At 44.8% G+C, this 15,882-nt stretch overlaps 1 protein-coding gene across 5 annotated transcripts in view; it reads left to right on the forward strand.

The window, feature by feature from the left end:
* The window catches only part of SUCO (SUN domain containing ossification factor), a 129,506-nt gene that overhangs the window by 111,131 nt on the left and 2,493 nt on the right, over positions 1 to 15,882 (forward strand). For 4 of the 5 annotated variants that reach the window (XM_056523261.1, XM_056523262.1, XM_056523260.1 and 1 more), the window contains 5 exons: positions 2,245 to 2,332; positions 2,690 to 2,794; positions 4,809 to 4,966; positions 7,608 to 7,699; positions 11,400 to 11,455. In XM_056523261.1, coding sequence (XP_056379236.1) covers positions 2,245 to 2,332; positions 2,690 to 2,794; positions 4,809 to 4,966; positions 7,608 to 7,699; positions 11,400 to 11,455 — 499 coding nt within the window. Of the gene's footprint in view, positions 1 to 2,244; positions 2,333 to 2,689; positions 2,795 to 4,808; positions 4,967 to 7,607; positions 7,700 to 9,174; positions 9,354 to 11,399; positions 11,456 to 15,882 lie in introns of all 5 variants that reach the window. The other variant, XR_008844748.1, reaches the window with a different exon arrangement.

The following is a 15,882-nucleotide window of genomic DNA, read 5'->3' on the forward strand; positions in this document are numbered from 1 at the left end:
GTCACGTTGCCTTGACAACGACGCAGAGGTACGTTCATTGCCAACGTACTTCTGCGTCATTGTCAAGGCAACGCCTCTATTCTGGGCCCGAAGCGCGGAGAAGAGGCGCCCCCGGTGAAGATAGCAGCCCGGAACCACTATCCCACCGGACCACCTCCTCAACGGACAGTCCTGCAGGACCGGACCAGCGCCGAGCGGAGGTGAGTACTGTACAGAACTAAAGGGGGGTGAGAGGGGGCTGGATGATGTTGAAGGCCGCAGTGGTCTTCAACCTGCGGACCTCCGGAGGTTTCAAAATTACAACTCCCAGCAAGCCCGGACACCCGATGGCTGCCCGGGCTTGCTGGGAGTTGTAGTTTTGAAACCTCTGGAGGTCCGCAGGTTGAAGACCACTGAGGGCGGATGATAAGAGGATGATGAAGGGGGTGTGTGGGATGATGACAAGAGGATGATGAAGGGGGGTGGGGATGATGACAAGGGGATGATGAAGGGGGGGTGTGGGATGATGACAAGGGGAAGATGACAGGTGATGATGATGAGGGTCTGGATGATGACAGGTGGTGATGATGATGAGGATGTTAATGACGGGTCTGGATGATGACAGGGGGGGGGGGATGATGTATTTCTCACCCTAGGCTTATACTCGAGTCAATAACTTTTCCTGGGATTTTGGGTTGAAATTAGGGGCCTCGGCTTATACTCGGGTCGGCTTATACTCGAGTATATACGGTATATTATAACATAATCTGCGGCATAACAAAAAAAAATATATTTGCGGGCTGAAATGAAGGAAAAAAAACATTTTGCTAATTTTTAGGGCTTCCGTTTCTATGCAGTGCATTTTTCTGTAAAAATGAGACCTTCTCTTTAAGGATACTCAATTGATGTAGATTTTTATTTTACTACTTTAAAAAAATTATAGCTACGTGCACCAAAATTTGTATGTTTACAATTGTCATATTCTGACCCCTATAACTTTTTTTTGTGTGGTATGAGAGCTCATTTTTTGTGCCATGGTCTGTAGTTTTTAAGTGGGTACGCCATCGCCCCGTGCGGTTTAGCTAACCTTATATTTTAATAGTTCGAACATTTATGTGCGCATCGGTACCACATATAATTTTTTTTTTATTACATTATTTTATTTAAAAAATAGGAAACTCAGTGTTATCGGTGCTCTGCTGCTCTGGAGCAGTAGATCGCCGATCAGACGACGATGACGAGGAGGCAGGTGAGGACCCTCCCGTCGTCCAGTAAGCTGATCGAGACATCGCAAGCTGCCGCTATAGTTTTACTTTCACTTTGATTGGCCCGATCGGCGGTGCCCGGAATTAGCTTCGGGTCCTGACTGTCCATAGCAACCAGGACTCACAGGGTTTAACCCGTTCTCCGCTCATGAGAATGGTTTAAACCCAGTTAGCGGGATTCAGGATGTACAGGTACGCCCTGCGTCCTTAAGTGGTTAAAAAAAATGTAAATAGAAATATGTGGTATCATCGCTTGCGTAAATGTCTGAACTATAAAAATATAATGTTAATTAAACAGCACTATCAATGGCGTACACGTAAAAAAAAGTTCTAATGTCCCAAATTGCATATTTCGTATACCCTAAAAAATGTGTAAAAAGCAAAGTCCCATCAAAACAAAAATGGTATTGATAAAATCTTCAGATCACGGTGCAAAAAATAAATCATACATCCTGTATAAAGGAAAAATAAGTTATAGGGGTCAGAAATGGACAATTTTACACATACTAATTTTGGTGCATGTAGTTAAATAAAAAATTTTTTTAAGTAGTAAGATAAAATAAAACCAATATAAATTGGATATCCTTGTAACCATAAGGACTTACAGAATAAATATATGGTGTCCTTTTTACCAAAAATTGCACTGCATAGAATCCAAAGCCTCCAAAAGTCACAAAATGGCTTTTTTTTTTTTTTTTTTTTTTTACAATTTTTCCCCACGAATTATTTTTTTAATGGTTTTGCCTTACATTTTGTGGTGAAACGATTGATGTCATTATAAAGTACAATTGGTGGTGCAAAAAAAATAAGCCCTCATATGAGTCTGTAGTTGCAAAATTGAAAGGGTTAGGATTTTTAGAAGGTGATGAGGAAAAAACAAAAATGCAAGTCCTCTAAGGGGTTAAAATAATTTTGAAATCTTGCTGGTTCCATTGTGGCCACTAGACCTAATATTGTAGATATTGTAGATTATATATATATATACTTTTTATTTTTTTAGGTATCGAAAACAAATGGAAGAAATGCAAAGAGCTTTCAACAAGACTATACTAAAACTGCAGAATACGTCCCGAATAGCTGAAGAGCAGGTAATACACAGCATAGGAAGATCACCAAGGCCGGGCCCCTAAAAACTATTATAATCAGTCCAGACTCACCAGTTAAAATCTGTGTGTCTCTCTCTTTTTTTTTTTTTTTTTGGTCTGGCAACAATAAATTTTATTTAATTGTTATTTAAATTTTTTTTTTTTTTCTTCACTTTTTTCACTTTGAGGCTCGTTAAGAAATTTTCCTGCATCCTCTTCTCCCTCTAACCATGTGCAGCAGTGTTTTCCAAACAGTGTGCCTCCAGCTGTTGCAAAACTACAATTTGAAGCCCTCCTTCTGTATACAGAATGCTCCTAACCAGATGGTAAACAATGTTTTCTTTTTCTTCCTCCTCATAGGATCAGCGTCAGACAGAATCCATTCAGCTGCTCCAGGCTCAGCTCCTCAATATGACCCAGCTAGTGTCCAACCTGTCCTCTACGGTCACTGAGCTACGGCAGGAGGTAAGTAGGAGCCTCCATGGGGTCCTCATACATGTGATATATCAGAGGAAAGCAGCAAGTCAGGAAATATTTGCCTGTATCTATCTTTAGCTCCCCCACCCTAAATATAAGGGCTGGTCCCAACAAGAAGCTTCACCCAACCTGTGATACCCCCCCCTACTGTAAGTAGCTGATCAATGGGAGGGTTCAGGGAGGAAATCGGGTCACCGCCTGACAGATTTTATATCAGGTGCATTCACATAGGGTTTTCCTTAATTTACTGTAGAAACTGTTTAATTTTTGTGGTTTGTTCTTGAACCTGGTGAAATGCTGGTTTTGGAAGTAACTAGCATTGTCCAGTCTAGAGCCCACACAGTGCTAACAGCCTTGTTTCTAACCATTGTGCCTCCAGCTGTTGCAAAACTACGCCTCCTAGCGTGCCGGACAGCTTTTGGCTGGAAAACACTGGCCGAAAGTTTAACTACAAAGTTGTTGCAATAGCAAGTTACACTATTAAAACTCACAGCAACTCTGAAATACTGTGATTCACCGATTTGTGAGCAGTCCCATGCAAGTCTTTGAGACTGCCAGCAGTTCCGTATACTGCACACTTTAACTGCGTGCTGCAGAGTTGACCGTGGTTTTAAAATCGACAAAGATGTAGTTGTACTTTTACTTGGGCATAAAATGCTCTTAATGTGCGCACGGAAAAAAAAAAAGACGGTGGACATTCCGCCTATTTGAATAATCTGGCAGGTACTGGGACGGCTCGGGAATGTGGAATCTCATAGATGACAATGCTTTTCTGAGCAAACGTGGTAGGAAGAATAGACAAGTCTAGATTTTTTCTTTTTTTCTTTAAATTTTTTTAAATGCTGGGAGTTGTAGTTTTGCAACATCTGGACGTCCACAGATTGCAAACCATTGCTCTATACTGTATCCCTATGCCCGGGCAGCAAAAGGTAAACAAAATAATCTTTAAGGGTGCGTTCCCACGCGGCGTATACGCAGCGTATTTCACGCTGTGCAAAATTTACGGCAGCAGCGGGAAATATGCTGCGTATTCTTTGCTCACTATACACACGTGTGTGCAGTGAGTTTTGGAGGCGGAGCCGCGCTTCAGTCACGCCGTCACACGGCTCCGCCTCCAAAACTCAATACACACATAGGGCTGCCGCCGGAAAGCCTTGGGTGGGTGTGTGTGTGTGTATAGTGAGCAAGGAATACGCAGTGTATTTGTGTATTTCCCGCTGCTGCCGTAAATTTAGCTCAGCGTGAAATACGCTGCGTATACGCCGTGTGGGAACGCACCCAAAAGGAAAACTGTCAGATATTTTCTCCCGCACTATCCGCAGGTACCGGTGGATAGTGCGGGAGACGCCGATTAAAACGAGCCCTACCTTACCCGGATCCGCCCCGCCATTCTCCCGCAATTGTAGTTTTATTATGTGTTGAAATCTTCCTGTAACTGGCACGGGCGGGGCTTCCGTGCTTAACTGGCACCGACGTCAGCGCCGCTTATGAATATTCATCCCCCCTCCCTCCAGCTCTGCCTCTCTTCTGCTCCTAACTGGAGGGAGGGGGGATGAATATTCATAAGCGACGCTGACGTCGGTGCCAGTTAAGCACGGAAGCCCCGCCCGTGCCAGTTAAAGGAAGATTTCAACACATAATAAAACTACAATTGCGGGAGAACGGCCGGGCGGATCCGGGTAAGGTAGGGCTCGTTGGAATCGGCATCTCCCGCACTATCCACCAGTACCTGTGGATAGTGCGGGAGAAAATATCTGACAGTTTTCCTTTAACTCACCTTCCCCGTTGGTCCGGACTTTCTTCCCAGGGAATGGAACGTCAGAGAGCCGTTATATACAGTGGAACCGCCATAAGTTACAAAAACACTGCGATACACATATTTGGCCATACCGCCCAATCCCTACATTCCGCCATATAGCCTTACACTCAAAGTTGAAAACTTTCTGCGTTTTATTTATTTATTTATTAATTATTATTTTTTTACTTCTGTCTTGTCCTCCAGGTGACCGATCAGCAGAGTTACCTGGTCATCGCGCTCATCTTGTGCATCGGTTTGGCGTTATTTATTTGCATCCGCTGCAGAAACCCGTCTCAGTTCAGTGATGACTACGACGACTTGTCAAATATCCCGAAAAGCAATAATTACCCCAGTCCCAAGAGGTGAGTGTAAAGTTATCAAAAGGTTTTTAATGAAATTTGGAGTTTCTAGATGTACAGAATTGATGGCCTCTGTTGCCCAACCAAGGTGCCTCCAGCTGTTGCAAAACTAAAACTCCCAGCATGCCCGGACAGCCAAAGGCTGTCCGGGCATGCTGGGAGTTGTAGTTTTGCACAGCTGGAGGAACACTGGTTGGGAAATACAGGAATAGTACATCAATATTTGACTACCTGTCAGCTCAGTGTGTGTTTAGTAGCGCTCATCCTTGCTGTTAGGCTATGTTCACATGCGGACATTCCAGCGACAGGCCTAGGACTGCTTGGAATCGCTCCATCTCATAGACGGCAATGCGGTCCCTTGCGGAATTTGCAGAAAGAATAGACATGTCTGATCTTACTGTGGATGCAGAAAATCTGCCGGGTGCACAGTGCAGCAGAATCCCATTTGAAATCAATGGGACTCTGCTACAGCAGAATGTCCATGTGGAAATTCCGTCGTGGGAGCATGTCCTTACTGCGCTGCTTGAGGTAGCGGTGCAAGGGTACTACTAGTAATAGTATGGCAATTGCAAATGTGAGCACTTCTAAACATCGAAGAGGCTGTGGCCCCCACATGAGCACCGTGGCCCCTTCAATCTGCTGGTCAACTTCACTGGTAGACCTCCGCCGATCTAAAATTGATAGAAGGTTATGAGATGGGACTAAAGGGGGAGATCTATCAAAACCTGTCCAGAGGAAAAGTTGACCAGTCGCCCATAGCAACCAATCAGATCTCTTCTTTAAATTTTGAAAAGGCCTTTGGAAAATGAAAGAAGCGATCTGATTGGTTGCTATGGGCAACTGGTCAACTTTTTCCTCTTGACAGGTTTTGATAAATCTCCCCCATTTATTTTTAAGGGCTGGATAACCCTTTAAGGCCATGTTCGCAGAGATGTCAGCAGAGAGCACTGTGTGTTCCACCGGAGTACCCCTTTAAACTATAGTGATGGATCACCACTGATGAAGCTGCTGAACGTTCGGCAGCAGAAACGAGTTTGGTGACCATTTCGTGCATATGGGGGGAGATTGATCAACAACAGTGCAAAGGAGCAGTTGCTTAGTTGCCCATAGCAACCAATCAGATCACTACTTTCATTTTGTAGAGGCCTTGTTAAAAATGAAAGCAGCGATCTGATTGGTTGCTATGGGCAACCGGGCAACTTTTCCTCTCCAGGTTTTGATAAATCTCCCTCTATTTGTCTATCATTATCTCTGAACTATAAATATTATCTCTCTGCAAATATTTGTAATTACTATTCGTCCCCTTGGAGCTATGGAATGAACTACAAAGAGCTCAGGGGAATGAGATCACAATACCAGAGTATTATAGAATTTTTTTTATTATTATTAATAATAATAATACATTTTTTTTTTTTTTTTTTTTTTTGTTTAACCTTTTTTAAGCGGACAGAATACATTTTTTGTGTATCTTGTATACCAACACATCAATGTAAATCCGTATACACACTGTACATTTTGTTTGGATTAGAAGTTTCTTTTGGAATGAGTGATTTTTTTTTTTATTTTTTTTTTATTATTGTGCGTAATTTCCACAGAAATGGACTCATAGACTGCTATGCATTCAATGTGGAGTCCCTACACCAGTGTTTTCCAATCAGGGTGCCTCCAGCTGTTGCAAAACTACAACTACCCAGCATGCCCGGACAGCCATCGGCTGTCCAGGCATGCTGGGAGTTGTAGTTTTGCAACAGCTGGATGTCCACAGATTGCATACCACTGCCCTGGAGGCACCCTGATTGGGAAACACTGCCCTACACACACGATGCATGGGGTAGGTGGCCAGTCCTGCTAATATAGCAGGTTCGGACGACTTTACTCTCGTGTTCGGGGCCTTTACAGTACCAGGAATCTCCGAGCTGTCGCCTATAGGGTTCACAAGTGTAATCTTTTTCCTATGACTAGAGATGAGCGAACTTACAGTAAATTCGATTCGTCACGAACTTCTCGGCTCGGCAGTTGATGGCTTTTCCTGCATAAATTAGTTCAGCTTTCCGGTGCTCCGGTGGGCTGGAAAAGGTGGATACAGTCCTAGGAAAGAGTCTCCTAGGACTGTATCCACCTTTTCCAGCCCAACGGAGCACCGGAAAGCTGAACTCATTTATGCAGGAAAAGCCATCAACTGCCGAGCCGAGAAGTTCGTGACGAATCGAATTTACTGTAAGTTCGCTCATCTCTACCTATGACCTATTGGAAGATTTTGGCTGCATTTCCCCTTGTAATCCCATGGGCCCTCCCTCCAGGTCCCGTCACTTCAGCAGCGTAACCCTTGGCCTTTTGATGTGTAGTACAGTAGGTGTCGCAGTGTTCACGTACTCCCGATTTTGGTCGTAGGAAGCAGTCTGAACCCCCAACCGTATATGTATGTGTATATGTGTATATGTGTGTATATGTGTGTATATATATATATATATATATGTGTATATATATATATATAATATATATGTGTATATATATGTATATGGCTGTACGTAGAGGATGCTGTGATGTGGTTGTATATTTAGTGACAGTGATTTATCTATAGACGACTTAATGTGTTATGGCTTATTTGTTTATTTATTTATTTTTATTTTTTCTTGCTCCTTAGGTGTTTTTCATCCTACGACGATATGAATCTCAAACGAAGAACCACATTTCCCCTCATCCGCTCCCAGTCATTGCACCTATCAAGTAAAGAAGGTATTGAAATTTCCGTATTATGTAAGAATTACTTGTAAAATGTCTTTAGACCCCTCCTTTTGGTTTCATACATGTTCCAATGGGCTGAAACGGTGGAATGGTTGCGAAAATTTCCCCCCCGTGCGCTCTAACCACCCGGAGATTCGCCGTCTCGACATGTCTCTTCTCTTTGCGGACACTGGAAATTCCGCCATGTGCAAGGTGCAGCAAAATCCTGTGGATAAGAATGGGACTCAGCTGCAAAGAAGTTTTTGGACCTTTTTCGCCCAATTCTGCTCACGTGGTTTAATTAGTGATCTCAAATTGGTGGCTATCCAGCTGTTGCAAAACTACAACTCTCTGCATGTCCTAACGGCCACATTAGCTCACTGACCCAGCCCCCCCCCCCACACACACGTGGCTCCAGCTGTTGTTAAACCACAACTTCCAGCATGCTCTGACAGCTTCAGGCATGCTGGGAGTTGTAGTTTTGCAACAGCTAAGAGCCACATCAAGAGAATCGCCACCCTAGATCCAAGTACTGATCACGTGGCTGGTGAAGACGCCTAAATGCCCTACTTCTCAGAATCCTTACAGGTATCATGAGAGTGCAGGGATCATGAGACATTTTATTTAAGTATTGTTTTTTTACAGTCCGGAGGGTCTTGTTTCTTTTAATCACTTAGAAAGGGACATTTAGTGGACACAATTGTGCCCTTAATTTCAGTCTGAATAGGAAATGGTAGAGATGGTCTAATATTGATGGAACCTGGCTTAGTGATGGTTTGTCTGCAAAAAAAATATTATAAAATGGAAGAACTTGTCGCACCGCGCAGGATAATATTTACATATTTCAGTTGGAAAATAGTTTATATGTTATGTAATCCCTCCTTAAAGGGGTACTCCATCGCTAGACATGTTATCCCCTATCCAAAGGATAGGGGATAACATGTCTGATTGCAGGGCTCCGGCCCCAGACTATCTCTGCAGCGGCACCCCAGTCATCCGGTGCACAGAGCGAGCTCTGCCTTATGCCACTGAATACACCCCCCACACCCCCTCCATTCATGTCAATGGTAGGAGGCGTGATGGCTATGTACTAGCTGTCTCGCCCCCTCCCATAGATATGAATGGAGGGGGCGTGGCGTGTTGGTTTAGCCTTACGTAAAAAGAATTGACGTGTCATTTATTTCAGCAGAATCTGCTTGGAACTGCATTGGCGTCTATGGAGACGGCCTGCTGGTGCATGCAGTCTGCGGAGTCCACCAGATATTTTCCAGTGGGCATTTTGCTACATATCCACCATCTGAGCATATCCTATAAGGCTGTGTTCACACACAGTGTCTGTGCCGACTTTGCCCGACAGTGTGGCAGTGGCATAACCTAACATGCCGGCACTAGGACCGCTCAGAAATGCGTGGCTGCAGTGTTATTAATAACTACATAGCCTGACAGAATGTGCTCACGTTATCATATATTTATACTTTCCCATTCAGCTTGGAGCAGCCGTCGCTGTGTTCTGCGTACATTAGTGAAGAGAGATCGAGGTAGATCAGCAGAGAGGAGGATGAGAACAAAGCCAATCTACAGTCATCCCCAGGCAGAAGTAGCAGAGCCACAAGTGCAGTTTTATATATAGCCCTTTAAACCTATAAAGTCTGCAGCAGTATAATAGGTATTTAGTATCAGACTACGTTAGTACGCTATATAATATGACGGTATAAAACTATGTTCACACGTACTATATTTGCTGCAGATTTTCTGCTGGTAAGTCAATGATAAATTATTCTGCAGAAAATCTACGGCATATATAGTACATGTGAACATACCCTAAGGCAGTGTTTCGCAGCCATTGTGCCATCAGCTGTTGCAGAAGTACAACAGGCATGGTGGAAGTTGTCCTTTTGTAACAGCTAGATGTACATTGGTTTGGGAAAACTTCCCTAAGACAATAATGTGTCCTTGGTTGTCACATTATAAGAGGTTATACTTGGCCAAACCAGTACAAACTGCAGATGAAATGTGAGAAAGATCAAGAGGATTAGAAGCCTAAACATTTTAATGTTTTGGATTTTATTAATGAATTAACTTAAATGTTACTGTTAAAATCCATCTCACTGAGGGATCAGGTTACAGCTTCCCCTATAAGTCTATGAAGAAGAGGAGGGGAGCAGCTCCGACACAGGGAGAGATGTTGCTGCGTAAAAGTTCTCTTCCTGGGGTTGCAACTTGTCAGCTTACACTGCTCAGTACTGTTCCTCCATGCTACTAAGATATAGGAGAGCAGGACCCCCTCTTCTGTGTGCAGAAGGGAAAACTGGTGAAATAGAAAGGGGGATAAACTACTGACAGATGGCGGCAGCAGAATAAAAGGATCAGACCTTGAATTTCAACATGTCCAACGCTTCTTTCCCCAATAGACTCCCCTCATACATGTTAGATGGGTGGCCGGTCATACTAAAATCTGTGCGTTTGACTGACATTCACCCTAATGTATTTAATAGCCCTGGGTAGGGTCACACACTGTACATGTGCAGCGTATTTCATGCTGCGAGAAATACACTAAGCATTTTGCTATGCGCAGACACATAGGGATTTCTCTGCCGCAGCCCTGTGTGTGCAGTAAGGTTTGGAGGCGGGCTGAGCCCGCCTCCAAACCTTACTGCACACACAGGACTGTGGAGAGGAATCTTTGTATGCGCCATAGGTGACCCATACACTGCATTTGCGCTATAGATGACCCTAAAATTATTCATTATTTTTTTTATTTCTTCTCACCGGAGTCCTTACTTGTTTTACAGAAGATCCCATATAATCTCCTTTCTTTCACTCCATATTTATGCACCGTTAATAATTGTAAAAGGTGGATGGAAGATTCTGGAGATTAAAATTTATCAGAAAAAATTTGAAATTTTTATGAAAATAAAAATTGTTTTTGATTTCATGGATTTTGTAAGAAATACAAACATTAAAATTAATAGAAAGGAGATGAGATGGAATCTTTTTTTGTATAACAAGTGACAGCCGAAAAGAACACCGATGTCAGGAATCTGTTCGCACGTGGACAAGGTTTTGCAAGATTATTCAGAATTGTAGTAATGTATCGCAAAGGAGTGTCCCGCTAATGTGTTTTTTTTATTTAGGAAAAGCTTAGAAATACGAATCCAATGGGTAACCACCGCAGGGTGTGCTGGTGTGCTGTACTGTATATGTACACGCTAATGAATAAAAGTCACCTATTTATTTATTTTTCTATTAAAAGGAGTACTCCGACACTAGAAATCTTATCTCCTATCCTTTGGAATGTCTGATCCCAAGGGGGGGGGGTGGAGTTTGGCCACTGGGACCTCTAACGATCTCTGGCCCGGGACCCCAGCGTTCTGAACATTTATGTTCAGGGCGCCGATTTCCGGCGGCCTTGGTCGTGATGTCACGCCCCCTCCATTCATCTCTATGGGAGAGGGGCATGAGGGCTGTGATAGGATGTCTAGGGGGTGGAGTACCCCTTTACCTTTGCACCTTCTTGCAGCAATAAATGTCCTAATTCTAGTTTACATAAGGATCCTTCCATCCTCTGAATTAAACAGTGGGGACACAGTAGGGATATAGGTTGAACTTGATGGACTCCGTAATACCAGATACATAGTTCATAAGGTTGAAAAATAAAGACCAGTTTATTGTCAGTTATTGATTTTATATATGTATATTTTATTTTTTGTAGTCGATCCAGATGATTTGTACATTGTGGAGCCATTGAAATTCTCTCCAGAGAAAAAGGTAACCTATTATTATTTTATTTTTTTATATAGATTACAAGTGCACTAACAATTCAATGCTATACACTGGTCCCAATAATTATTGGCTCCAGAACGACCATTGTATGTTGAGACCATAACATTATGGAAACCTGATAATTGGTTCTGAAGCCTCCAAAATGTCATCCAAAAATAGGAAAAAGTGAGGATTAAAGAAAAATAAGTAGATAACTAATATAGATATAGCAAATCCTTACATATAAAAGTAATAAAGATCTGCTGGGAGCTGTAATCACTGTCTATGTAGAGGACAGGAGCTTCTCCAGGGTCCCGTACAGTTCAGTGTCCTAAAAAAGTAATGGAGCCGCCCTCACCTGGTGTCCAAAGGAGCAGATAACCCTGGTACAGGTAAAGAGTACAGAACATGTAATACCTCCCTGTACTGTAGGGGGCGCTACCAGACACCAGTCAGTGCATGCACTTCAGTAATACAGGTGTTTTACCAGTGAATGCCCATTCTGATTGGTCAGATCTTCCGGCCATTGACATGTATCACAGATCTGGACTGTCTGTACTTTGTAAGGTGAGTTTGGATTCAAGTTACAATGGTCCTGAAAAGACCAACTATACTGTAACCTGAGGCCATTGTAAGTTGAGTATAAGTTGAGTATATTTGTATATGGGCCCACTTGCACCCGCTGCACCATCACATTTTTTTTTTTTTTTTTCTGTTATTTTGAAAGTGTAAATGATGGAAATAAAATCTAACTTTTGTTGACATATTATAAGAAGGTCTAATCTGTAATTTGATGCCTTTTGGAGATTTTTCCATCTTTCCTTGGCTTCTTTATGCACATTAATACACATTTTTACCTGGGGTGCCCAAACTTTTGATCCCCACTGTATCTGTCTCACACACATAATATATTTTCCTTGTAGTAGGCTCATCCCAATTTCTACCTCTAGGTGGCACTAATACATTGTTTGGTGAATTAACACAAGTTGCTGGTACACATTCCATGCTTGACAAACTGATGGCAGTAATATCATTATACTAACTTTGTTGCCATTTCTCACCCTCGTCTCAGTCATTGTCACTAGAATAATCAAAAAATAGATGAATTTATATGTAGGGATAGATATTTGATAGATGAACTCTATGCCATTGTTTCCAACCAGTGTGCCTTCAGCTGTTGCAAAACTACAACTCTCAGCATGCCCGGACAGCTGTTGGCTGTCAGGGCATGCTGGGAGTTGTAGCTTTGCAACAGCTGGAGGCACACTAGTTGGGAAACACTGCTGTACACCATACTGCAGCTTCATCCTATTCAAGTGAATGGAATTGTGCTGCAGTACCAAAAAAACAGCCATTACAAAATGTATGGAGCTGTAAACAGAGGTCACAGTTTTTGCCCTTAAAGAGGTTCTCTGCCGAACAACATCTTATCCACTATCTAAAGCGTAGCCCTAACGCCTCCTCCCATTGACATGAAGGGGCCGTGGCGGCTGTAGTCGCCAGTCATCCGGCACAGAGCGAAGCTGCGGGACCCCCGCGATCATACATCTTATACCCTATCTTGTTCGGCTCCATTGGGGGACACACAAACCGTGGGTATATGCTGCTGACACTAGGCAACAAAAATAAAGTCTGCCCCTCCTAGCAGGATAAACCCCACCTACAGACTCTGAGCCATCAGTTTTAGCTTAGTGTCTGTAGGAGGCAGACCTGATCTTTTCCTTTTTTATTTCAGGGAAGTATTTTTAACTTTTTATCTCATATATATATAATATATATATAATTATCCTGTTCCCCCATATGCGATGAAGGGGCACAGGCATAGTTATGCACGGTCAGCTCCTTCTCGCCGCCAGCACCTGGGGTTGTACCTTTGGTCCAGGTCCCCCTACCTTCCCTGCTCGTCTCGCTGTCTCATCCCGGCATGATGCAAGTATTTAAAAGCTGGCTGAAGACTTCAGTAGTTAAGTTTGTTCTGGGACAGGATGAGTATAATCCCCTCCCCCTGGGGCCTTTCTTTTAAGGGCTCTCAACCTCTGGATTACCCCTGTTTTGTGCGCACTCTTCTGTACCTCGGCATTTTCAGGCACCAGGCTTTGCCTGCTCAGTCATCGTGAATTCCAGGGTCTAACCGCAGCTCCACAGTCCTTCCTCAGCGGGCAGTGCGCTGAACAGTCTTGCGTTTTTTCCTGTCCGCTGTCCCGCATGCGTCGGGGGTCATTAATTTAGGCCGCGGCTGTGGCCTTTTAGCTCCTCCCTCTTCCTGCCCACTGGCTTTTTCGGCTGGGTCCTGGCCAATTTCCCACATCCTATCGCATTACAGCATGCGAGTGTTGCAGGGGTCATGTCTGGGTGCCTCCTTCATTTCCATCAATGAGAGTCTGACTACATCGGGTTCTTCCTCCTTCTGCTGGGACCTCCCTCCCTCTCTTCTCCGGAACAGAGTGACTCATTTTCCAAAAATGTAATAAACTCCAAGTCAGAATCTTCATCCTATACCAACACTCAAATAGTAAAATATCCACACCCAGTGCCCAGTGACACACTGCCACTCCACACCAACATCCATGACCTCTGTTCCCCCCCCCCCCCATCTCCATACACAGACTAGAACTCCCCCCCCCCCCCCCCCCCCCAATGATCCTTTGATAAATTATACTAGGTATCAAGACCCTTAAAGGGGTACTCTGCTGCTCAGTGTTTGGAACAAACTGTTCCCAACACTGGAGCTGATCCTGGGAGCTTGTGACATCATAGCTCCGCCCCCACCACAGTCCTTCCTATGCTGGCTTCGGTCTCATCTTCTACAGGGGCGATCTTACCTGCCCCTCCATTGGCAGGTCATCACGATGGATGCCAGTCTTAGCGGTTGGGGGGGAGGGGGAGTTTTCAGGGATCGGATAGTCCAGGGAAGCTCTTCTCCCCATCAACATTCTGAAATTTCAGGCAATTTATGAGCACCTTCTCCAGGACCGTCCTGTTCGTGTCCAGTCGGACAACTCCACGGCTGTGGCATATGTCAATCGCCAGGGCGGCACTCGCAGCGATGGCCGAGGTCTCCATGATCCTGCTTTGGGCGGAACTCGGAGTTCCCTCCATCTCGGCGATTCACATTCCGGGGGTGGACAATTGGGAGGCGGACTTCCTCAGTCGCTCTTCTTCCGACCCGGCGAGTGGTCTCTTCATCCAGAGGTGTTTGCGGAGATCTGCAACCTCTCGGGCACTCCGGACTTGGACCTCTTCACATTTCCCCACAACCAGAAAGTTCCTTGCTTCGTCGCGAAGTCCCGAGATCCTCTGGCCCTAGCCGTAGACTCCTTAGTGATCCCCCTTGTCGCACTTCGTCCTCCCCTATCTCTTCCTTCCTCTCCTTCCCAGGGTCCTGAGGAAACTCAGAGCAGAGGGCGTCCCTGCCTTTCTCGTAGCTCAGGACTGGCCCAGGTGCGCGTGGTTTGCTGGCGTTGTTCGCCTAGTGACCGAAGTACCACTGCGCCTCCCAGTTCGTCCCGATCTGCTCTTTCAGGGTGCTCTTTGCCAGCCCAATTTACTGTCTGCATTTGATGGTGTGGCGGTTGAAACCGCGGTTCTAAGGGCCAGGGGGTTCTCACTGCAGGTGATCCGCACAATGATCAGGACGTGCAAGCGACCCTCACAGCCGCACTTTTCTGCAGGGTGTAGCTCATGTGGCTCCACCGTACAGATCCCCCTACTCCTCTGTGGCATCTGAATCTGGTTTTTAGTGCCTTACAGTGTAATCCCTTCAAACCTCTCCGGGATGTTTCTCTTCGTGTCCTTTCCTGGAAGGTTGCCTTCCTCATTGCGGTCACCTCCATTAGGAGAGTTTCGGAGCTGGCGGCGCTCTCCTGCACTTCCCCCTACCTGGTCTTGCACCATGACAAAGTTGTTTTCCGTCCGGTCCCATCTTTTTTCCACCTAAATGAGGATATTGTCCTCCCGTCCAGCTCTGTCCCATCCCAAGGAACGGTTGCTTCATGGCCTTGATGTGGTACGGGCCGTTGGAATTTACCTTTCGGTCACTTCATCCTTTCGCCAGTGTGACTCTCTTTGTACTTACGGAGGGTCAGGGTAAGGGAGTTCCTGCTTTGAAGGCGACCATTTCGCGGTGGATCCATTCTGCCATCTCTGAAGCTTACCGCTGCAAAGGGAAGACTCAGTCTTTCTGGGTCTCAGCTCATTCCACTCTTTCCGTCTGGGCCTCCTGGGCTCTCTGCAACAGGGCTTCGGCCTTGCAAGTCTGTAAGGCAGGCACTTGGTCCTCCTTGCATGCTTTTACAAAATTTTACCTGCTGCACACTTTTGCGGTCGCTGATGTCGCGGTGTCAGAGGATCCATTGGGGGACACAGTGCACACCGATTTGTTCTGGTGTCCTTGGTTCGGTTGCCTGTACTAGGGTTGGTTCGGTAATTTTTTT

This window comes from Hyla sarda, chromosome 6 (assembly GCF_029499605.1).
Source record: "Hyla sarda isolate aHylSar1 chromosome 6, aHylSar1.hap1, whole genome shotgun sequence".
Lineage (NCBI taxonomy): Eukaryota > Metazoa > Chordata > Amphibia > Anura > Hylidae > Hyla > Hyla sarda.